This window comes from Narcine bancroftii, chromosome 10 (genome assembly GCF_036971445.1).
Source record: "Narcine bancroftii isolate sNarBan1 chromosome 10, sNarBan1.hap1, whole genome shotgun sequence".
Classification (NCBI taxonomy): Eukaryota; Metazoa; Chordata; class Chondrichthyes; order Torpediniformes; family Narcinidae; genus Narcine; species Narcine bancroftii.
The window spans coordinates 105,759,777-105,784,922 of NC_091478.1; the positions used below are offsets into that span (position 1 = coordinate 105,759,777).

General features: G+C 38.8%; 2 protein-coding genes across 3 annotated transcripts in view; one reads left to right on the top strand and one right to left on the bottom strand.

Moving 5' to 3' along the window:
- Positions 1–25,146, bottom strand: part of LOC138745071 (rifampicin phosphotransferase-like) — a 140,375-nt gene that overhangs the window by 101,284 nt on the left and 13,945 nt on the right. The window contains exons 2-5 of the mRNA XM_069902142.1: positions 18,204–18,338; positions 15,393–15,517; positions 13,325–13,396; positions 3,633–3,746 (exon numbers count right to left, since the gene is read on the bottom strand). Of these exons, the coding sequence (XP_069758243.1) occupies positions 3,633–3,746; positions 13,325–13,396; positions 15,393–15,517; positions 18,204–18,338 (446 nt within the window). The remainder of the gene's footprint in view (positions 1–3,632; positions 3,747–13,324; positions 13,397–15,392; positions 15,518–18,203; positions 18,339–25,146) is intronic.
- The window catches only part of zdhhc7 (zinc finger DHHC-type palmitoyltransferase 7), a 173,150-nt gene that overhangs the window by 27,321 nt on the left and 120,683 nt on the right, over positions 1–25,146 (top strand). Inside the window, exon 2 of one of the 2 annotated variants that reach the window (XM_069902155.1) lies at positions 6,477–6,694. The gene's annotated coding sequence lies outside the window, so the exon portion shown is untranslated. Of the gene's footprint in view, positions 1–6,309; positions 6,695–25,146 lie in introns of those variants that run through there. The other variant, XM_069902154.1, reaches the window with a different exon arrangement.

The following is a 25,146-nucleotide window of genomic DNA, read 5'->3' on the forward strand; positions in this document are numbered from 1 at the left end:
TTGTGCGCTAAAGACATTATGTATTCTAGAGCCAGGGGGACCTGTGATTAGAAGAGATAATTGATTCTAATTTCCTGTCTGGAATGTTTTTTGGCTTAAAACTTGTCTCGCTCTCTTCCAGCCTGTTCTCTGGAAGCCTGTAACTTAATTTCTGTTATAGAGGAAAATCTATGCTTGTTTTCTCATAATTGACATTCCTAGGTAGGTTATAAACACAAATTTCTACAGTAACTTACAGGCCTGAAACATCAGCTATAAATCTTTACCTCCTTTATCTCCTGAGTTCCTCCTGCTTTTCTGTGTTTTTACTTTTTATCCCAGACCAGCGATGCTACATAGCTGGAAGATCTCTGCTGCTCAGGAAAATAAGTGCTTTGTGCCATCCAGGGTACAAGCATTTGTTTCACCCATCTGGAACAGGCAAATCTTATCATAATGCAATCTCACATACAAGGCCAGACATGCTCTAATGTTTAGAGGAGTTGGTCTGAATGTGGTTTAGACTCAACTGCAGTCCTGGTCAATGTAGGTTTCCCAATCAGATCTGGAGTTATCAGAGATGATCTCTTTTTCCACACAGCACAGTAGCAGGCCCTCCCAGCCCACAAGCCTATGCCACCCAAATACCCCAATTAATCTAAACCTCTGTATGTATTGAGCATGGGAGAAAACCAGAGCACCCAGAAAAAACCTATGCAGACAAATGGAGAACATACAAACTCCTTACCGACAATGCAGCATTTGAACCTGGGTCGCTGCCGCTGAACAGTGTTGTACTAACTGCTACGGTAACCGTGCAGCCCATATTCTCAGACAAAATGGGGTACATTATCGCTATAGCTATGTTGATCTTGATGATGACTCGACATGGTGGCTCCTTAACCCAAGCACAGTGCGTTCGCACTTCCATCCAACACCCCACTATGGGAATGCAGCATCTAATCATACAGGACTTACCAGCAAAAATTGCTCCCCATCATGGATGCCTGGCAGAGGTGTTTGTGAAAGGGAATTCCTTCCACCACATATCTAGGCCAAATTTATTTGGAATCCAAAAAGATGTTTCTTCTTCTTTTCTTTGGCTTGGCTTCGTGGATGAAGATTTATGGAGGGGTAAATGTCCACGTCTGCTGCAGGCTCGTTTGTGGCTGTCAAGTCCAATGCAGGACAGGCAGACACGGTTGCAGCGGTTGCAAGGGAAAATTGGTGGGTTGGGGTTGGGTGTTGGGTTTTTCCTCCTTTGTCTTTTGTCAGTGAGGTGGGCTCTGCGGTCTTTGTTTACAGATTGGGAAACTACTTAGTTGTTGCCTCTCAAATGATCTAATCCTTTTAGCAGAAGGCCATACTGCTGGAACTGATCAACAGCCAAAGTGGTATCTGTCATTATCATGAAGAAGGATTCCTTTTAGGTTCTCACAAAATGCTTGCAACCTCAAAACCAATATAAGAGGTCCCCAGGACTACATTAGAACTGAAATTGATGCACAGAAGATATGGAGCACCTGTCCCAGTTAATTCATAGACCACAGAACAGAGCACACAGGAACAGATCCTTTGGCACATGATGTCTGCATTGAGCAGGTTGCAAAATTAAACTAAATTACTTTTGTCTGAACATGATCTATATCCCTTCATTACCTGACATTCATGTGTCCACATAAAAGCTCCTAAACACTACCAGTACTTCTGGCAAGCTAATTCAGACACCTACCACTCTTCACTGGCTTCACACATCTCCTTTAAGTGTTCCTCCTCTTATGTTAAATGTGTGCTCACTAGTATCTGACATCGCCTTCCCAAGATCGTGTTATATGGCGAGCTCTCCACTGGCCACCGTGACAGAGGTGCACCAAAGAAAAGGTACAAGGACTGCCTAAAGAAATCTCTTGGTGCCTGCCACGTTGACCACCGCCAGTGGGCTAATATCGCCTCAAACCGTGCATCTTGGCGCCTCACAGTTTGGCGGGCAGCAACCTCCTTTGAAGAAGACCGCAGAGCCCACCTCACTGACAAAAGGCAAAGGAGGAAAAACCCAACACCCAACCCCCAACCAACCAATTTTCCGCTGCAACCGTGTCTGCCTGTCCCGCATCGGACTTGTCAGCCACAAACGAGCCTGCAGCTGACGTGGACATTTACCCCCTCCATAAATCTTCGTCCGCGAAGCCAAGCCAAAGAAGAAGAAAGAAGAAGAAGAAGAAGTATCTGACAATTTTAGTCTGGGAGGAAAGATCCTGACTCTCTGCCCTAGGTATGTCTCTCATAATTTGATAATCTCCTTTCAAAGAAAACAATGTAAAATTAGCCAACTTCGCTCCGTAGCTCATATCCTCAAATCCAGGCAGCATCATGGTAAACCTATTCTGTACCCTTTCTAAAATCTTCACAACTTTGGAGTGATGAGAAATGCACAGTTCTAAAGGAACAACCTAACCAAATATTTATACAGCAACAAGATGACATTCTTACTTCAAGACCAATGAAGGCAAGCATGTCATACACAGTACTGTAGTATTCTATACTGAGCTACCATAGAAGTTGATGTACACTTTGTGGAATAGCTGTACATGTTGTCGAGTTGATGTATATGCTGGGAAGTCGATGTACACACTGTGGAGTCTAGTGCAAGATTGACACCTCCAGGCTTGCATGCTGGGCTTATATAGGTCGCTGCCTCTGTCACATGGGCCGAAAATGATGTCATCATTGACATCATTAGTGCAGATGAAAACCTATGTTGGATGCAGATCATTTCTCACATTTTCACAGCATGCCTGCCATTTTGGGAGCCGGTTTGTTTGCTGGTAAGTGGGTCGCCACAGTACCTTCATTATCACCCCATCTACATGTATGGCCACTTTCAGGGAGCTGTTTCTGTGCTGTAGTGTTGTATGGTTCCAACTAAGAATGTATTTAAAGTAGATTGTTCCAAATCTTGGCTTTGAATGATCAGCTAAAATGTACACATTACCTTGAAAACAAACATTATGGAGCAAAAATAAAAGTCAATATTCAGCAGACAGACCATTCTCTCAGCACAAAGTTAATTTGCTTATAAATTCTGTTACACACACAAAAACAACTTGAGTACATTAACCTCCTTGAAATAATGCATGTTATCAGGCCAAAATAGACATTATTTTAGGTATTTTAATCCATAATGGAATCAGAGTTGGAAAGAAACACTGAATTTTAATTGTAACTTTGGTAGTGGTTTGGAATGAAATTGTTAAACATTATAACAATCCATGCATAATAATTCAGCAGGTATGAAAGTTAGCAGTGATAGCTAATGACAGAGAGATGCAATTAAAAAACCATTACCAATATTTTGTGACAGTTCTCTTAAACCACACAAATCTGTTATTTTATTTTCTCCATAAAATATGATGGCTTTGAATCAGTCTCCAAAATCTGACAACATATCATACAGTGCTGGGTGAAAATAAACAAATACTGGAGTTGTTGGAAATCAGAAATAAAAATATTTTCCAACCTTCTGAGACACTGCTATGATTTCCACTGAACAAGATTTAATTTGCCAATATTTATCTTAACGACAGAACATAATTAATGTTTGCAAGTCTGTTAGAATTTGAATTGTTTCTAAAATTGAAACTAAATCTACTCACATTTGTAGATCGTTCAGAAATTTTAAACTCCATTTCTCCTGGGCAATGCTTTCGGCGATGGCAATTGGATGAATATCGGTGTCAAAGTTAAAGATGTTGGTGAAAGCTGTCCAGCTATCCAGGAAACAAAAATAGTTTGGACATGAATCTGAATGTAAATGTTTCCTTTCATGGACTAAGCACATTTTCTGGATCTCAAATATTTGAATGCACGGCCTTCAATAATTTATTTCAATCATATTCTTTGGCTTCAGTAAGTCCTCAAACAGGAGTCCCAGCCTACTTCTGATAAAATGTCTGTCTTTGAGACCACAAACGTAACATAATTTGATAAAGACTGAAAAATGTTTTACCAAAATCTTCCTAAATTGGACACTCCCAAAACATATGGATCAATTAAGCTTCAAAACTTTTGCATTTCTCACATAATGGATTAACATTTGCATAAAAACAAGATAATTCAAGTTTAGACATATACTTCTATGTACCACCTTAAATTGTAATAAACCATGCCTTGCACAAAATGAAGAACATGAATCAGCTATTAATTTTTATCAATCAATTTTTAAGATCAAAATAGAACCATGCCCTTTAATTGCCTTGCTTAGCTTTTCTTGTTAACTGGACATACTTGTTTCTGCATCTCAAGAGAAAGTTTTAGCTTTTAGCACGTTGATAGCCAGATGTGGGCTATTTAATGAAATGGAAAGATGAATCTTCATCTAATTATGCTCCCATGATTAAACTTGGAGAAAATTAGATATAACATTATAGATAGTAAGAATTTGAAAATATGTGGGGCCCGTTCAAATAACACTATCATGAGTGGCAAGTTTAAGTAATTTGGATGCTCTGGTGATTCTCCGTCTAGTTTCTGAAGGTCACTAATCGATCCATATCTTTACTTTTCTTCTCTACAAGGTATCCTTGATTAGAGGGATGGGGGTCAATTGGATTTACTTTTAGGTTTTTTGTTTCTCTTTTTTTATATTAATTGATCATATATGGGTTTCATGATGGTTGTCTTAGATCATATTATAACATTAGACAGATATTACTCTGTGTTATAACCAAGGCTTAGTATAATGTAACTCAATTGGTTTAGATCCAGAATTATTTTTAAGGAATAATGTTAAATCAACAAATAGAGATGGATTTGAGTTATATTTATATTAATTTGTGATATGTATGATATGACATACTTTTTTTGCTATATTAATAGACTTTGTATGTAGGATTAATATGTTACACTCAATAAAAATATTTTAAAAAAGAACATAACATAATTTATTCCTAATATTAACCAACAAGTGTCTGCTGGACAATATACCAAAAACTAGGTTAACTGATCATTCACCACATACAGACTTGTTTTGCTTTGAACCAATGAGGTGGTTGCTTTAAATATGATAAACTAGAAGCTTCTTATCCAATGGTTTTTAACAAAGAAAAATAATAAAGCACTATGACTTGGGTTTCTATTCCAATGAGTTTGTTTTCAATGCAATTTACCAATGTGGTGCAAAAGTGAAGCTGTTGGACGATATTATGCTTAAATTATAATCTGTGCCAATAGAATTCTGTATTGGATGGAAAATTATCAGACAAAAAGGGTTCTGCAATCTGGTCATGGCCCCAGTTTTTGCATTTATCTGCAGATGTGCAAAATGGCTTGAAAAAAAGTTGGAACTTTTAGGTTCATGCAGTCCAAACAGCAGGTACTGTAAAGTTTTGAATGTAAAAAGGTACTGACCATTGCAGTCCAATCTCACTGGATAATAACAGCATATTTTAAAGGTCATTGACAGTTATTTAGAACCAGATGAGCCAAAAATGGGGTTTAATACTTTGACTTGATAAATGTGATATGTGAAATTATTCAATTCTTGTGAGCTTAGATATATCACAGGACAGTTCTTAAAGTAAATATTTTCTGAAATTACATTAAAGATAGTTCCCTAATATGTTGGATGATGACATGTTGCCACCATTAGGAAAATGATATTAAATTAAAATTTGAGGATAATATTCAAAATGAATGAATTCAAAATTGAAATTAAAAATATGCAGATGCTGCAATCTAAACTAAAAACAGCAGTGGTAGAAATTTTCATCTGGTCAGATCACATCTGAGGGAAGAGGAAAAGAGTTTCCATTTCAGGTTGAAGGACCTTCATTAGAACAAGATATAAAAGATTTTATATTAAGTCATAAAAAAACAACACACATTAAGGACTACTTGATGTTGACTAATACAAGATTCCTTAGCCTTACAGACAGACAAATTAGCATTAATTTAACAGAAAGAGCCACTGCAGTATGCAGACTGATAAGTGATCTGTTAGCAATCTTATTACCATTCACATAAATAAATGTAGAAATATCACACAGGAATGTCAGACAATAAGAGAAACCTCCTTTACTTTGTGTGTGCGTGTTAAAGAATTGATTTACCCTTCAGATAAATAAATCTACACAGAAACAAAGATGTTTGATATATATATTTGATACAAAGCCTTGAAACATTACCTCAAATGTGCCAAGGACCCAAAACTTAAACAGGGATGTCATAATTTACATTCCTAAGAAAGAACCACAAAGACATCTGCTAATAAGGAACAGGAACAATCAACTTCAAATAAACCAGTTTTACAACTTGTGAAAAATATTCCACCAAAAAGAGCCATACAAGTTGTACCAAAATACTGTGTGCTTTGAGTGAGGTTCGGTACTGAGAAGAGTGACACATTCTACCAATCTTTTGGATTCCTCACTCCCACTAGCGTAATGTAATAAACTTGGTTGTATGCTCTGTGGTCTGTCATGTATTATCTGTTGTTACAGCACGGGCCGTCTATCACATTAACATAGTTGGCAGGATCTCACTGGGACGATTGCCATGGATAAAGCAAAAGGCCACAAGGAAACCAAGACTTCGGATGGAGTTGCAGTGCACCTTCAGGACCTGTGAGCCCAGACTCCATAGCTGACTCCCAGGAACACTGTGGTCCCTCATCTGAGGATGATCTGGATCCCTGTCAAGATCCAAGAAAGAGCCCAAGGTAAGAAAAAGGAAGAATGGAATTATGCTTATTGTTGCTTAGTTTGTTAGCCTGCAAAAATTTTAATAGTGAGAATCATTTAGGAAATCAGGTGAGGGAAATGGGACAGACTATGGACAAAATGGCAGGGGCACACAGGTACAACAAAGGTGATATTAACCATGGAAAGGATTACAGTCAATTATCAGTGGTTTTGACTAGGAGATAAGGAAATGACGACCTGGTAAATTAGGAGTAGGAAATTAAATGGGCAGGTTAGAATGTTTCAAATTGGATAGCAATTTGCAAAACTCAGTGAAGAAGACAGGAATTGATCAGGAGGTGAGAAACTGGCTGGCCAAGTAAATTTAAATGGTAAATTTTTAATAGTAGATTGTGAGCATTGGACAGAGTTAAAATGGTTCTCTGGTGAAGGCAAATTGTGATCTGCATCTGGGAGATGAAAAGAATTTAAGAATGTTAAGTGTGATCCTAACAAAAGAAGTGTGGTCCATAGGAGGGACGTAGAACACGGCCCCTATAGCAGAGGCAGAACGATTAATTTGAGGAAAAACTGCAGCAAAAGAAAAAAGTGGAAATAATGAATTAAAGAATAGCGGCCCACATGAAGTGAGAAGAGACAAAAAAAAACTGGAGGGATAATGCAAGCTGCAGGGGAAATAGCAGTATGTAGTCAACATGGAAACCAGAAAACTTGGTTGGTAGTGCAGCTAGAGGGTGACTGCCACAATAAACGAGAAAAGGGAACAGAAACAAAGGACGGAACTTAGGATATAGAATCATGCAATTGCAGGGACAGACAAGTGTAGAAAAAAGATGCAGCACAAAAATGAAAAAAACAATTAATGAACAAATGATATGATGAGGCAATTCAAGATGAGAGATAAAACTATGCTGGCCAATAGGAGGAATAATACATGTGAGAGAGAAAAACACAAAAAGCTGAAAAATAAGGAAAAAGAATAGAGAAAAAGAACATAGTTTGGGATCCCAATTGCATGTCTGGCATATTGTCTTTGTTCAGTATCCACAGTGAAGCTGAAAATTGTACATTGAGTTCTGATGAAAGGATCTTAACCTGAAATGAAATCTTAACTGGCAGACTTGCTGAGTGTTTCCAGCATTTTCTGTTTGATTTTCAATAATGCATTGAGTCCACGTTAAATGTTCTAATTGACCGTCTTCAATAATAAAACAAGAACAAGAACCAAAACAAACTAGTAAGTAGCAGTTCTTAAAATACAGGCAAAAAAAAAATAGCCAATATAAAAACAATCTATCAGTGCCCATTTTTTTTCCTTCTGAAACTGTCATATATTAATTCAACATGTTAGAAGGGAAGCCCCATTAGATCATCAGGTTTGCTTCTTCTGCAAGGCAACTCTCTTTCAAATAACATAAACCTATTTCAAATAGAGCTTCAGACATTCAATCATAAGTTAACCTATTGTCCTGTAAACCATTAAAGGTAATGCAATCAGTAAGCAGTTAAGAAACTATTTCTGAATGGCTGAATATTTGCAGGTCATAGAAATGCAGCAACTCAACAACAGGAAACAAGAAACCAAAGAGAAAATGCAAACACCAAGTTTTGTGGACAAATTATGTTTTTACACAGAAATAAAGGAAAATTCCATTAAAAATTTGCATACTTACCTCCGGAGTGGTTGTTTACATAGGAAGTACTTTTAGAATATTTTCCTATGTTGCGGAGTTTGACAGAGGGTGAACGTAGGTGGACATCAACGCAGACATGCAACATACGTCCGATGCACATTGTCATCACGTTGACGTCATAATTGACGTCGCCATCTTGTGATCAAAAGGTGCAGGTCAATTTCTTCCTCAACACGGAGGCAGTCCAGTGCTTCGATCTGGCCATTGTGGCCGTCTGCTGCACGTAACTCAAATGTGTCCTCGGTATGCCACAGATCTAAACGTCTCACATTGCCGTCACGAGCTGATCGTGTCATCTCGCATCACCGAGAACGTTGCATTCATTATCCCAGTTTTTAAAGGAGTGCCTGCAATTTAGTCTGCAGCCACACCATTAAAATGTGTTGGCATCTTGGTGGAATAATTACGGGATGGAATTTACCAAATAAATTCCATCACGGAATTTTTACTCAGCCAACAGAGCAGAAAATTTGTGTAAAATTCCTTTAGTTTGTGTGTGTGTTAAAAATTTGATTTACCCTTCAGATAAATACTTAGCATTGGATATTATATAACCAAAGCTAGACAGAAATAAAAATGTTTGATATATATTCGAGACAAACCCTCAAGATATTGTCTCAAATGTTTAAGGACCTGAAACTTTAATCTGATTAACTGTTATGATTAACAATCACTAATCCCTAAGAAAGAACCACAAAGACGAATGCTAAAAAGGAACCGGAACATCAACTTCAAATAAATCTATTTCACAACTTGTGAGAAATGTACTGCCAAAAAACCATACAAGTTGTCCATAGTACTGTGTGCATTGAGTGAGGTTCAGTTCTGAGAAAGGGTGACTCCGTCTACCCATCTTTGTATTCCTCACTCCTGCAGGCATAATGGTTGCATGCTCTGTGGTTCTGCCGTGTACATTTCTGTTGTCTATCATAGAGGTTACAGTTTGAAACAGAATGACTGTTCACACACAGAGCAGGAAGTTAACCCAAAACATAGGAAGATTTTCAATCAGAAGATTTTGCAGGACTTTTGGTGAATTAATAGGGCATGAAAGAGCACTTTTGTTTTGAAAATCAGGAATAACATCAAGATCTCTAATTTTACTCCTCCGCTTCTGTTCAGAGGGATCAGGTATTCCAGCCATCATTATGAGAGCATTTTGAATGGTGACATTTCCAAATGCAATTACGCAGAGAAAGTTTACTGGTAGCATTCAGACATGTTGGATACTTTAAAACAATTCTGAAGTCCATCCTTTCCATTGCATTTTGCAATCAATTCTTAGTTTCAGAGAGAAGAAATAATACAGGTGCAATATTCTTCCTTGGATCATTAAATGATGTCTTAGAAAAAAAATTTTCTGCCAGAGAATGACTGCATGATGCCAGACTCTGTCAGGGTAAGGCTGGGCAACATGCCCTAAACAACTGGTAACTTGTCTCCATCTCTATTTCACTTTGGTATTACGAAAACCATAGAATCCCATTAAGCTCATGCACCATTTCCATTTTATTGATCAAAATGTGGAGATTCATATGTAAATTTTGAAGGTATTTCTAGTGTTATAGCAGGTCCATATTGGATTATAAAAACACATACTTAACATTTATTTATATAAGCAGTCATTGACTTTCACAAGGTGCAGCTGTGTTAACAAAGACCACTGTTTCTATTAAAGCAGCAACTTCAATGTTATGCAGAGGCAAGTCACTAAGCAAGTGTTTCTGGAAATTAACTATGGTCCTTATAGAGATAGTCATTGGTTCCTCAACATGTACACAGAGATAGATTAAAATTTTAAATGTAGACATAAAGCACAGTTACAGGCCCTTTCGATCCATGAGCCTGTTCCGCCCAATTAACCTACAATCCTGGAAAGTTTTGAAGGGTGGGAGGAAACCAGAGCACCCGGAGGAAACCCACATAGACATGGGGAGAACATGCAAACTCCTTGCACACAGCGCTGGGTTCAAACCCAAGTCGCTGACGCTGCAATAGCATTGTGCTAACTGCTATGCTAACCATGCCATTATAATATTAAATAAGATATACATGTTTAATATCAGAATAGAGCAAATGCAACATGTACGTGAGGTATTCTGGAATGGTTGGTCCACTGTATAGGGAGTACTAAAGTTGTTGATAGGAACCAAATTAACTTATCGTGAGATATCTGTCCAAGATGCCCCAGTCCTTATGTCTAAATTATGGACTAGACATTAGAAACACTATACCCAAAGTACTTGGTAAGTCAGGAGTTGTTCTCAAGAACTGTCCATAAGCCAATTTCTCTGTAAGTCAGAACCAACTATTTTCTCTAGCTCATCAGTGAATCACTACACACACTCTCCATAAATCTCCTTAATGTTATCTGGAATTAAACTAATGGAATATTTACTGTATCTTGTTATTAATAAATACTATGAAACATTTTTAATATTATTATCTTACAAATTGTTTTAAAATCGTGAAAAATGGCTGGAGATAATTAAACTAGCACCATTCTGTGAAGGGTGATGGAATGCAAAATATGTAGATTAGAGCTTGAAAATAGTTAGCCACCAGCTAGTTGGGCCCCTTTCTTATCAGAAGCCTCAAGGATAACGGAATCTGGTTTAAACTGGCAAGATGACCTAGGGTATCCAATAGTAACCATTGCGCTTGCTTAATGAAGGCATAAATATTAACTTGGATGTCCCCAACGATGAGACTGCCTGATTAACATAACATGTGATGTATGATGAGGGAGGGACTGTGCAGTATCTGCAGGGATGGGAGTAGAAAGTGGAAGATTGTAAAGTATTGAGTTCCCAATTGGAAGGAACCATAAGGAGGTTGGTGATGTTGAGCGTGGGACTGTACAAAAGAGTGGTGATTTTGGACCTCCAGTGTGTCTTGGGACTAAGAGATACCCAGCTCTGCAGACCCGAAATAAAGCTGAATCTGTTCCCCAAGACTTTGTCTCCAGAGTAGTGATTGTGAACACTTCATATTGCACAAAATTTATATGAAAATTTGCATGAAGTCAGATTTTCAACAAGTCAGATCATCAGTAACCAGGGTAGCCCACATATATCATTTAGAATAAAGGTACTTGGTGACCCTAAAACACAAAGGCCTTCTGCCTCAAACTTCTGCACGAGACCTCTCAAAGCCCTTTCGTGCCAAGCTTCTATCTGGAGGACGGCTATAAGTGCGGGAGGAAAACATAACTTAGCTTTCATGGAGCAGCCCTAAACAGCTGCTCCTGTGTCACATTCAAGCTGAGCAGCACCTAGTAGCGCCCTCCGGAGCAGAGGCAACTGGTGCCTTAGCGCCATCCGTCATAAATAAGCAGTAGAGCAATGGCCATCTTCCCTACCCATAATCCCCACGCAGCTGGAACTGCTCTGTGTTTCCTAACCCCGACAGCCTCCACCCTGACGACACCCACTGACTGCCCCTGCCCTGACCTGTCAGGTCTCACCGGCCGCCCCAGCCCTAAGGGGGTCATGGATGGAGAAGGATGAGTGGGTGGGAAGGAGAGGAACTGGTTCGCTGGCTGACAGCGTCATCATGGTGTCATCAGCCCGCCCCTAACCAGCCACTTGCAGCATCTGTACATTCATGTGAGGCAGTAGAGAGTGCTGTGTGATAGTACAGATCTATCACCAATGTACATAGTGCAACGATTATCCTTGGGAGGGATTGCAGTCCCTCCCACCTTGGAGCCAGCCACGGTGCATTAAAAGAGGTAAGGGTGGAGATTCTCTGCCTTTATGAAAGGGCCTTCAGATAGCTACATGAGTCCTCTCAGATAGCTACCTAGCCACCTCACCAAAAATGCTCCTGGTTTTACACGATGAGCTATCAACCTCCTGCATGTGTAAAACGTGCATTTTGATTGACAAAGATTCTTTCATCAGATCTCATACTGCACATATGCTTGTACTTCTGTTCCACCATTTAATCATGAGCTGATCCATTTTCCCACAGCCTGGCCTTCTCCCCATAATCTTTGATGCCCTAGCTATCAAGAACCTATTAATCTCTGCAATAAATACACCCAATGACTTGGCCTCCATAAGCACCTGAGGCAACAAATTCCACAGATTCACCACCCTCTGACTGAAGAAAGTCTGGTTCTAAGTGGACATGTTCAATCCTGGTTCCCTCTTGTCCTAACCTTTCTACATCTACTCTATCCATAGCTTCCAACATTCAAATGCTTCAATAATATCCCCCCACCCCCACTTATTCTCATAAATTTCATCAAATACAGACCAAGAGCTGTCAAACGTTCCTTGTATGATAACCCTTTAATTCCCAGGATCATCCTTGTAGAACTCCTTTGAACCTTCTCCAATGCCAGCACTTTTCAGAAATGAGGAGCCCGAATCTGTTCACAATGCTCCAAGTGAGGTCTCACCAGTGCCTTATATTTTAAGGCAGTTGTCTATCCTGGTTTTGGTCAGAATTGTGTGGCTCTTTGTGAGATTTGCTAATTGCCTGGGGCATCTCCTTTGTTTTGACAGTCGCAACACTCCAGAGCTGCTCCACTAATTAGTGGAGCAGTTCAACAACAGTAGTGCCTCAATGCTGAAAACATAAGTAGGAGCAGGAGTCGGCCATTCGGCCTGTTGAGCCAATTCTGCCATTCAATGAATTCATAGCTGATCTGATGATAGGCTCATTTCCACCTATCCTTCCCCCATATTCCTTAATTCCCCTACTAAGTAAAAATCTATCATCTTGTCTTAAATATATTGAGTGAGGCAGCCTCCACAGCTTCCACGGACAGAGAGTTCCAGAGAAAACAGTTCCACAAAAAATAACTAAAAATGTACAAAACCGGCAGGGGGTTTAAATATTTTAAATTGGTGTTCAGTTTGTTTTCTGAAGATACTACACATTTCTAAGTTGTTTCAACAACACATTTTTACTTTGTGTTTTCTCTTAAATTTCCAAACTTACATAAAAGCCATCTTGACATGCAGAAACTCTCCTTCTTCTTCTTCCATCCATTTATCTCTGTATGGTCCCTTTCTGTAAAACAAAATATAAAGTGAGACAATCAGGTTTATTATAATACAATTACATTTTAACTTCTCCAAAATTGAGAAATAACATGTTTTCAATGAGGGGGGGCATAGAAATTTTAAAAAAGAGGTGAATGTCGCTTCCTCATTAAACCTTACTCTATTCCTCATGCAGTAAATGGAGCTGTGTTCTTCCATAGAATCTGTGATGGGATAGATCAATTGGCAATGGAAAAAAAATCAATATTTCTTTGTATTAAATTATAAATTTTTTAAAAAATTATTTACAGTATGGTAGAAGCCGATTTCAGCCATTTTAACCCATGCCACCCAATTACACCCAAATTAACCCATTCATTTTGGACGGAAGGAGGAAACTGGAGCACCCAGGGAAAACCCACGCAGACACAAGGCCTTTCATACAGTCAAAAAACCTGAGTGGGAAGGCGGAGATTCTCCATCAGGAGACTTACTTCCATGAATGCGCCCTGGCTGGCTCCAAGGCACTGACTGCAATCCCTCTCGGAGGAAGGGTCAGAAGCAGAGCGCTGTGCTTAGCGTGAATGTAATGCCGCTGTAAGCGGCTGGTTGGTGGGCGGGATGATGACATCGTGGTGATGTCATCAGCCCACGACCCATCTCACTCACCCCTCTCCATTACCCCGTCAGGGCAGGGGCAGCCAGCGAATGCAGTCAGGGCAAGGGCAGCTGGCATGCTACGTCAGGGCAAGGGTGGCCAGTGCAAGCCGTGACAGCCCCGCCGATCTGTTCCGGCACCTCACTGGGCCACTCGTCAGCATCAACAGATTAATACACAGCAGAGCAATAGCCATCTTCCCTACCCATAATCCCTCATGCAGCAGGAACCATTCTGGGAAACGCAGAGCGGTTCCAGCTGTGTGGGAGATTGTGGGGTAGGGAAGACGGCCATTGCTCTGCCACGTATTTATGACAGGCAGTGCCATGGCAAGTTGCTTCACCTGCAGGGGCTCCAGATGATGCACTGAGGTGTTATTCTGTATAAAAGCAGCAATGGAGCAGCCTTTTAGGGCTGCTCCAAGAACAAGTAAGTTTAAAATTTTTATCCAACTCTGAAGCTGCCTTCGAAGCAGAGGCCCAGCATGAAAACATGTACAGGGATAACAAAATCCTTTCATACAGCAATGGATTCAACCCAAACTGCTGGCACTGAAAGGATGTGTAGTGGCATATAAGAGTCATCCAGAAATGGCAATTATTAAGAAAAAGCACCGATTATGTTTTTATTAAATACAGAATTCCCTAGCTAACGGTTGGGTCAAGCAAATCAGTTCCTCAACAAGAATGTAAGGCCAAGTTTAACATCACATAACTGACTGAAATGAAGGATCCCCCCACCAATTAGCATCATTTAAAGGGATCGTGCAGAGGCAGAATTATTTCTGTATAATTGTATGTATTTTTACAATCAAATTGTCTGCTATTCTTCACCTAAATTTGATCATAAAGGGACACCAAGCATTGTTTGCCATTAAAATGCACCTCCTCTTTCACTACATACTGAGATCTCCACTCTCGTAAAATTATCCAGCTTATTTTCCCATACTGGGGTCAGTTCAGAGGAATATGGCCAAATACAGAGAAAGTGGGACTGGTCATCATAGAAAGGTTGACTGTTTTTATGTTCTATAACTCAAATTTTTCAAGACGATATGGAGTCTGTATTTTTTGCTTCGGTTACGTATTTTTTCTGTATTTGCACAGTTTGTATACATTTCTTACTTTCTTTACACCTCTCTCTTTTATATGAGTAGCCTTTTCTTGAGTACAGTTTGCTCTACCAATTCTGCTTGGCTCACAGGTAAAAGAATAGCAGGGTTGTATGTGATGTGATGAATGTACTCTGTCAATCAATTTGAACTTGGAACATTAAGGAATACTGTTTACAGCACTCAACTAACAAAGTAGTGATATTTATGGCAGAAAAAGTCACACTCTTCATCAGCTGTAACATTAATACTAACCTCAAGATTCCATTAAAGAAAATTCGCCATCGCCGATGTGGCTCCAGACATTCCAACTTTAGACCCCCTGCACTCCAAGAGTTCTTGTTATCCAAAGAAAAAATTGTATCTGGGTGGATGGGATGCTGAAAGAAACATTTTTTTTTAAAACCAGAATATGTTCACTGCAAGTAAATAGGAAAATGATTCTATTTACTCATTTGACTAGAAATGCAAATTGTGCAGAGGATGTGGTGAGTCTGAAGAGTCCCTATAGGTAGGTTTAATGAGTGGGAAAGTGACTGACAGATGGAATATTTTTTCTTTTATTTATTATTTACCAATCCCCACACTCCCACCCCCCTCCCCCCCCGGAATATAACACTAGAATATTTGAGGTCATCAACTTTAGAAGGAAATATAGTAGATTATTTAAATGGTGAAAGATCGCAGCATGCAGAAGGACTTGGGATGCTTCTTCATGCTGTCATACAGAGGAATGGTGTGTGTGCTTCTGCATTAATTACAAAAAGTTGGTTGCAGATGCAACAGGCAATCAAGAATGCAAATGTTGGCCTACATTGCTAGAGGAATTTAATTTTAATTTTTAAAATTAAATTTAGACAAACAGTGCAGTAACAGGTCTTTCTGGACCACGAGCCTGTAGACCATTTCATGTCGGGCTTCCGCCTTGAGACCGGCTACAGAGTGGATGGAAAAATGGGAACTTACCTTTCTGACAGCAGGCCTAAAAGACTGCTCCAGCATCCCATTCATATCCAGAGGCACCTCGTAGTGCCCTCTGGATCCAACAGAGGTGGGGCGACAGGTGCCTTAGCGCCACCTGTCATAAATACGCAGCAGAACAATGGCCGTCTTCCCTACCCTTAATCTTCCCTGCAGCTGGAACCACTCTATGGTTCTCAGAACAGATCCAGCTGCATGGGAGATTATGAGTAGAGAAAATGGCCAATGCTCTGCCATGTTTTGAACCGCAGAGAGCGGACCCAAAAGCTGAAGCGGCCCGGTGTGGCTGTCCCAGCCCGCACCGGCTGCCTCCTGTTGCTCCCACTGCCCCACCAGTCCCCACTGCCCTGATGGTCCCCACTGCCTAGCAGACCCCCACTGACAGCTTTCACTGCCCCGACGGCCCCCACTGACAGTCCCCGCTACCCCGACTGCTCCCCGCCGCCCCTGACTTGGAGGGAGAGGGGTGAGTGCGGAGATGGGTCGCAGGCGATGGCATCAGCAGCCCGCCCCTAAACAGCCATTTAGTGTGGCTGTACATTCAGATCGATCGGCAATCAGATTGATCGGCCTATCAGGTAAATGCTGATTCCTCCCATTAGTCCCATTCTCCCTCGATTTCTTTCCCTTCAACTCACTTCTGACTTTTTTCCACTTAATAGCGCTAAGAGATAAATTGTAGTAAGCAATTAACCTACTAGAACTTTGAAAACTTGAAGGGGGAAGTGAATTATCTATACAATTATTGTCTGTGTAAAACAAAATGATTTAGTTGTAAGTTTCCAACTTACTGCTGCATGTACTGTGTGGAACTCTAATCAATAGTACTCTCTCCCTAGACTGCTGAGTTGAAGTGAATTAATACCACCCTGTGTCACAAGATCACTGCTGATCTGAGCTTTTCAAATCCAACTGCCTGAGTCACCTGACTCCAATTGCCAGGTGCAGCCTTCAGATAAAATCCCTGTTGAGGTCTGCTACATCTGCACTGATGGGAAGAAGGTAGAGAGAGTTTCTGGGAGTCCATAGAAGAAGGCACACTAAATTTCTAAGCCTAAAGAGATTTGGCATGTCATTGAACACTCACTCTGCAAGCATCTACAGGTGAGCTGTGAAAAGGATACTGATTGGTTGCATTATAGCCTAGGTTGGGAATTTGAGTGCCTTGGAACACAGAAGGTTGCAGAAGGTAGCAAACATAGCTAGGTCCATCAATATGAAGAGCAGCTTCAAAAAAAGCAGTCAACACCATAAAGAATCCCCATCACTCTGGTCACAACCTCTTCCCACTGCTATCTTCATGCAGAAGGCACACAAGCCTGAAGTCCAGCACCTTTAGATTCAAAAACAGTTTCTTTCCAACAGCTATCTGGTTCTTGAACCTAACATTAATCAAGAACTGTTCTCACATCACAAGAGGACTGCCTGCACCACAGTAACATGACTATTTTTTCTTGGACTATAGTAACTGTGAATATTTATTCTCTTTTTAATTTAATCTGATGTATACTATATATTTTTTAATTTTCAGTTTAGCTGCAGTAAGAATTCTAGTGCATATGTACATTGTACAATGTATATGACAATCAGCTCAAAATATTATTTGAATGTGCAACTGAGCGCACATCTGGTCTTGCTGAAATCCCAGTCATTGGATCTGTGAGAAGGACCAACGAACTGCCAATAGCCTGCAGCCTGCATGGGTCCTTCAGCTGCTGAGTCCCTCAGTGGTCCACTGCCGTGGACTCTTGTGTTGCCCAAATCTGATTTGGAGTTCCACTTTGCAAACAAGTGTAAAAGCCAGGGTTTGTTATTTACCCTGCCTGGTTTCCTCCTAGTGCCAAATAATTTTCATTGCTAATGGTGACTACAAATAGACCCATTACAGAATTGCAAACTTTTTTTGTGGTTTACGCAGCATGTCAACATAAACATAATTATTGAAGGATGGGTCATGTATTGTACCAATTTATTTTCCATTTCCTCATTCCTACGATGTCAGCTTCTGCAGCCCTATACTGTGAAAACAAAAACTTTAAAAAATGCAAATACACATTTTCAACAGTTGTGCATGACATTACCTACCTGGAAACATCCAACTCCATCAACTCGAAGCAGCACCCACATTTCACATAATCCATTAGTTTTCCGACAAACACGGACAATGAGAAAGGTCTTATCTGTCTGAGTGAATCCCATAAAATAGACAGAGTCGATAGCCTTCAAAGATGCAGAAGTAAATAAAGGTGTTATTGCAAGAACTTCAAAATACGATAATGACCACATGCTTTGCAATGTACCCATTCTTAAACATTTTTTCTTCCATGTGATAATCCAAATTATACTTATTGTTTGTCAATGCATGTATTTGAGTAGCTGCACAAGTTTCATGTACATTGTGCACATAAGCATGAAAATAAACTCTCATTATCATCACATTGCAATAAATTCAAACATGATACAACATAATTTGGTAAACAAGGAAACTTCTTAACTCTAGATATTGTTACATCATTTAGGATTGCTACCTGTGGTTTGAAATCCAGACCCTATGAACAGTGATTAAATGTTGCTGACTTCCCCCTTCATGGTATCTAAGGAGAATTCTATTCAATGATTTTTTTTAAATCTCCATCCAGTGATTACATGCCATTTATAAAATGGTGCAGATCTAATACTGAAAGAAAGGACCCACATAGTGTTCTTCAGACAATTGCTTTGTTTTTGGTTGTGTATCTCCCATGACATGGGAGTAAAGTTGCAGACAGGATTTAAAGTTCATCCTCAATGAGATGCACGTTTCACATTTACTCTGATAAAACTTTACCTCCAAAAGGAAGAGTCTGCAGGAGGACAGGAGGCAATCCTAAAACTATGTAAACATATTCAAGTTTAAATAGTTCACAGAATTATATTGTGTCAAGTAAATATTTTTGCGGGTATACAATATGTCAGGTGTCACATCATATTTGGAATGTTCGGTTTAGCAATCCAAGCAAGATAGGTTTGATTTCTTTTTCTGTTACATTCATACAGCAGTGCAGGTAGTCTGCGAATAAACTAAAGCAGAGGGATTATTGGTTACAATATTCACTCATTTCCTCAGAAACACTTAAGCTGCATCAATTCTCTTAAAAGTAAGTCTGAAGCAACCAGAAAATACGCTTGCATCTATCAATCCCCATAGATCCAATATACCAAAGGTTTTACTGTAGTTGTTTGGCTGCACCAAGAGTCCACGGTAGTGGACCACTGAGGGACTCGGCAGCTGAAGGACCCATGCAGGCTGCAAGCTATTGGCAGCTTGCAATCGGAGACCCATACGGGCTGCTGAACACTGGCTCATGGGAGCCAGCTATCAGAGCTTGGATTTGAGAGGGTGTTGAGGGCAAGAAAGGCTCCCGAAGGGTCTTGGGTGCTGAAGTCTTCCTGATTGTGTTGGATGTTTGGATCTGGAGCTTGGATTGCTGATGTATCGAGCTGCAGAGGCTGTGGGAGCACTGAAGGTGAATCCATGGACACTCAGTGACTTTGAGGGGTCTCTTCTCTTTCTCTTGCAATGTAAGGGGCACCAGGCAAGATTAATAGACCATAGAATGTAACAGCTCAGAAAACAGGCCATTCAGTTTCTCTAGTTTGTGCCGACCATCATCTCACTAGTCCCACTGAACTGCTCACATTCCTTAACCCTCCAGACCGTTCCAATCCATGTATCTAGCCAATTTATTCTTAAAACACAAGATCGAGCCCACATTCACCACATCAGATGCCAGCTCATTCCACACTCCCACCACTCTCTGAGTGGAAACCTCCCCCAATGTTCTCCTAAACCTTTCCCCTTTCAGCTTAAAACTATGACCTCATGTATTTATTTCCCCCAATCTAAGTGGGAAAAACCTACTGGCATCCACTCTATCTATACCACTCATAATCTTGTAAACCTCAATCAAATCTCCCCTCATTCTTTTTTAAAAAATTCAATTTGGTACATATTCAATCTCAACCCTAAAGCAATCAACTTAATGTACCCTAATAAAAACAACATTGGATAAAATGGTAAACTTACTTTTAATACTCACTCCAAAACCAATTCAACTTCTATCCAAAAATTCTTAACCTTAGAACAAGTCCAACTCGAATGAAAAATAGTACCTGTGTCTTGTCTACATCTAAAACACAAATCTGAAAAAATGAATTCAAATTTCTTTAATTTCTGAGGGCTTACATACAATTGGTGTAAATCTTACATTTATAACCTTAATCATACTATCCTTACATAAGTTTCTCCAAACATTTTCATCTATCTTTCTATTTAAATCAAGTTCCCATTTCATTCTCGATTTATGAACATTCAACTTAAGCATTTTATTTTGTAATAACTTATAAATCTCAGAAAAAAATTTATTTGTTTCTTCCTTAGTGAGCAATAATTCTAAAGCAGGTTGTCTCGGTAATTTTAAACTATGACCTAATTTTTCCAATAAAAAAGTTTTAACCTGATAATAACAAAAAAAGTATTACTAAGAACTTGAAACTTCTCTTTCATTCGATTAAAAGATAAAAACTTCCCTGCTTCAAAACAATCAAATTTTTAAATCCCCAATAGATTCCATATCTTTAAAAGCTGATTATTTAGAGTAAAAGGAAAAAGTTAATTTTGATATAAAGGTATTTTCACTGAGATCTTTCTCCACCTATCTGATAATCAATTTTATTCCATATTTCAATTAAATGTTTCAAAATTGGTGAATCCTTACTGATTAACAATTTTGAATTCCCCTTATAAATTCGAACATAGACCTCATCAATTTTATATAACTCTATATTCACCCAAATAGAAGATTTATTGAAATCAAACATTGCAATAATAAATTTCAATTGTGTAGCCTTGTAATAATTCTGAAAATGTGGAAGTTAGAGGCCACCTAATTCAAATTTCCAAGTTAATTTCTCCATTTTCCCCTTCCATAAAAATTTCCTTACAATTAAGCTAAGGCCTTTAAAAAAAATTGGGGATACTATACAATGAATAGATTGAAAAAGATATTGAATCCTTGGAAAAATATTTATTTTAAAACAATTCACTCTGCCTATTAAAGTAATATGCAAGTCATTCCACCTATTTAGATCATATTTAATTTTATTAAATAATGGAACATAATTTATACAGATAATTTTTTATCAATTCTAATACCTAAATATTTAATCAGATTATATATCCACCTACACGTTTACAAAAATCATAATCTCCTTCTACTAATGGCATAACTTCACTTTTATCCCAATTAATTTTATAACCAGATATTCCTCCATAATCTTGCAACTTTTTATATAAAGAAACTAAATAACTTTCAGGATCTGTTATATAAATCAATATATCATCTGCAAGCAAGCTAATTTTATACTCTATTCACTTTAATTCCTTTAATACTAACATCTTGCCTTATTGATTGTGCTAATGGTTTAATTGCTAAAACAAATAATGCAGGAGATAACGGACAACCTTGTTTAGCAGATCATGTTAATGAAAAAGAAGAAGAAAGTTGTCCATTAGTAACTACTTTAGCCGAAGGATTTCTGTATAAAGCTTTAATTCAATTCATAAATTTTGGCCCAAATTGAAATTTTTGTAAAACCTTAAATAAATAATTCCATTCTGATCTATCAAAATCCTTTTCTGCATCTAACAATAAAACTAATGCTAAATCTAATTGTCTCTGAGAACTATGTATTAAACTGATTAATTTAGCTATATTATTAGCAGAATATCTTTTCTTAATTAATCCAGATTGATTTAAATGAACCAATTCAGGTAAATATTCATTTACTCTATTAGCCAAAACTTTACCAACAATTTGATAATCAAATGATGGAAGTTGAAGCTTCGGTAAAAAAAAATCATTAATTTATTCTTCATTATTCAGTGATTGAGATGAATATCTTAGTGTAATCCTCTCTAAAAGAATAGTTTATATCCTGTAGTTTATAAGTAATTTTTGAATTCTTCTTAACTTGATCATCATCAATTTCAACTTGAGCCTCAGTCGGCTGTCTTCCAGGTAGAATCCCTCCTTTTGACTTTTCTTGATCTTCTTCGATTGCTTCCATTCTGCTTAATATTAGGTAATGAATTGGCAAATTCCAAGGCTTCAGACTCATTAGCAAAAAATTGAGCTTGATATTGTCCATAAAAAAACCATAAGAACTGCTGGGTATCGAAAAAAAAATTATTTCTCTTCTTCCACAAAACTGATTTTGCTGGATTAAATTCTTTTCTTTTTTTGACAATTTCATTACTTAAATCCACATAAAAAATACTCTATTATTCTGGATCATTGAAGTGCTGTTATTCCCTTGATTTTTAAAATAATTTCCCTAACTTGGTAATGTAGACATTGAATCAGATACAGGTTTTTCCTTGGAGCTCTATGTTCTCCATCATTTCCAAACTATGTGGAAAATTCTCTGGTCCAAAAATTTCAGGCTGCCAATTTTGAAATTTTTTTACTGGATTATTACCTGCAAAGTCCTCAGGCAAACCAGCAATTTTCACATTATTTCTTCTACACTGATTTTCCAACATATCAACATTTTGCAATAAATCTGAATTTCCCATGCTGTAAAAGAATATTCTATCTTATTAATTGTATCTTTACATTCTTCTACCTCCATATGATATTCCTGGAATTTTTGAATTTTAATTTTATCAACAGTTTTATTGCACTTTGCCATATCTGTCTTCATTACAGTCTCTATTAGCTCCCAATTGATTAGTAAAATCACCTTCCACTTCAGAAAAATTTGCATACATTTTTTGACTAATTGAGAACATTTTTTCAAAAATTTTATCAAAAATCTGTGGGTCAAGAGGTTTTGGGGTAACAATAATATTCCCCCATGTTCCCTTGAATGTATTAATCTCCTCCTCCTTCCTCTGATTTGTTTCCCTGTGATGTAGCAGGAGGCTTTCTTCTACTCCTGGCTCCTCTTCTTCCTCCTCCATTGAAGTTGCCAAGGGCTGAAACTGCAGGCGGGCTTTTTGCTTAACTCTTGCTTGATCTGCAATCACAGATGGAGTCGAGTCCACAGACTCCGACTTGATCACTTCTGTAGCTCGTATGTGAATTTCTGCGTATGCAGGCTGTTTCTACAATCACCTCCATAGCTTCCTTCCGTGCTCCAGCGCCATCTTCCCCAGTTCCCTGAGAAGGTGACACTGGAACCTTCGATGGTCAGGGCTGGAGAGGAACCAGAATCGGAGGAGTCTTCAAGGTAGGCCCAGTTTTTTCCATCAAAGTAACTTCAGTTACAGCCAATTTTTTTGCAGTTTGTGTTCTATATTTTTTTTTGTAGCCATCTTTTGAGACCTCTAGAAAATCTTTAAAGTTATTTAATACATATATTTTTTTAAAAAGTCAGGTATTAATTCTGCCAGGAGAGGCATTTTCCATGTCTTCTCCCTATGCTATCACGTCACGCCCCCCAAATCTCTCCTAATTCTTCTTCGCTCCAAGGAATAAAGTCCTAACCTGTTTAATCTTTTCCTGTAACTCAACTCCTTAAGACCCAGTAACATCCTAGTAAATCATCTCTGCACTCTTTAATTTTATTGATAACTTTCCTGTAGTTAGGCACCCAGAGCTTAGCTATCTCTACACGCCTCTTGGCTGACTGTACCTTTGCTCCTCCCACAGATTCCTGAATAAAGGTGCTGTCCCAAAGCCCCTTCCCCAGTTCAGGACAGTCAACCAGCATGGACATGCCTCCACTCTATTGCTAATAAAAGCCTATCAGTTTTACATAACTTTTAGTCTTTGAGTTATTGATGGTGCATAAGCAATATTCTAAATTTGCCTCATCAATGTCTTAAATAACTTCAACATAACATCCCAACTCCCATACACAAAATGCATCACCTCACACTTGTCTGCATTAAACTCCATTGGCTGTTTTTTGGCTCTCCCAGATGATCCAGATCTCACTTCAAGCTTTGAAAATCTTCCTCACTGTCTAAACCATCTCCTATTTTTGATATATACAACAAAGGTCCCAAAATGGATCCCTGAGGCACATCATTAGTCACAGGACTCCAGTCTGAGAAGCAATCATCCACTACTATTCCATTTTCTCCCACACAGCCAATTACGAATCCAGCTTTCAACCTTTGTATGGATACCTAATTTCATAATCTTCTGAACTAACCTCCCATGTGGGAACTTGTCAAAGGCTTTACTAAAGTCCATGTAGACAACCACCACAGCCTTTCCTTCAACTGCCTTCTTGATAACCTCCTCAAAAAACTCTAAAAGATTCGTTAACTATGACCTACCACACACAAAGCCATGCTGACTGAGCTTAATCAGCCCATGACTGTCCAAATACCTATATATCCTGTCTCTCAGTAGTTAGAGCACTGTCCTTGTAAACTAGGGTTTGAAAATTCGTTCCTCGCTGGGGGCTCATTTCTGTGAGTGGTGCTGTACAAAGTGCAACTCACTGTCTTCCTTACAGAAGACAAAGTTAAATAATTTCATGTATATTCCATTCTAAATGTTGTGCTACCTGACAATAATAGAATATTTACCTTTACTACTGATGTCAATCTCACCAGCCTATAATTACCTAGTTTATTTTTGGAGCCTTTTTTAAACAACAGGACACCATGAGCCATGGCACCTCACCCATGGCTGAGGATATTTTGAATATATCCACCAGGACCCCTGAAATTTCTACACTAGTCTCCCTCAAGTTCTGAGGGAATTATTATATGCGGCCCAGCCGATTTATCCACCTTTATTTGCAGTAAGGCAGCAAGCAGCTCTTCCTCCTTAATCTCCATCTGTTCCATTACTCTTCTGCTTGTTTCTCTTCCTTCCTTATCCACTGTGCCAGTAAATACTGATGCAAAAAAAACTGTTTAAGATCTCCCCCATTACGTGAGGCTCCACACATAGTTGACCACTCTGATCCCCTAGGGGACCAATTTTGTCCCTCTCTATCCTCCATCAGCCAGCTCCCCACCATGACT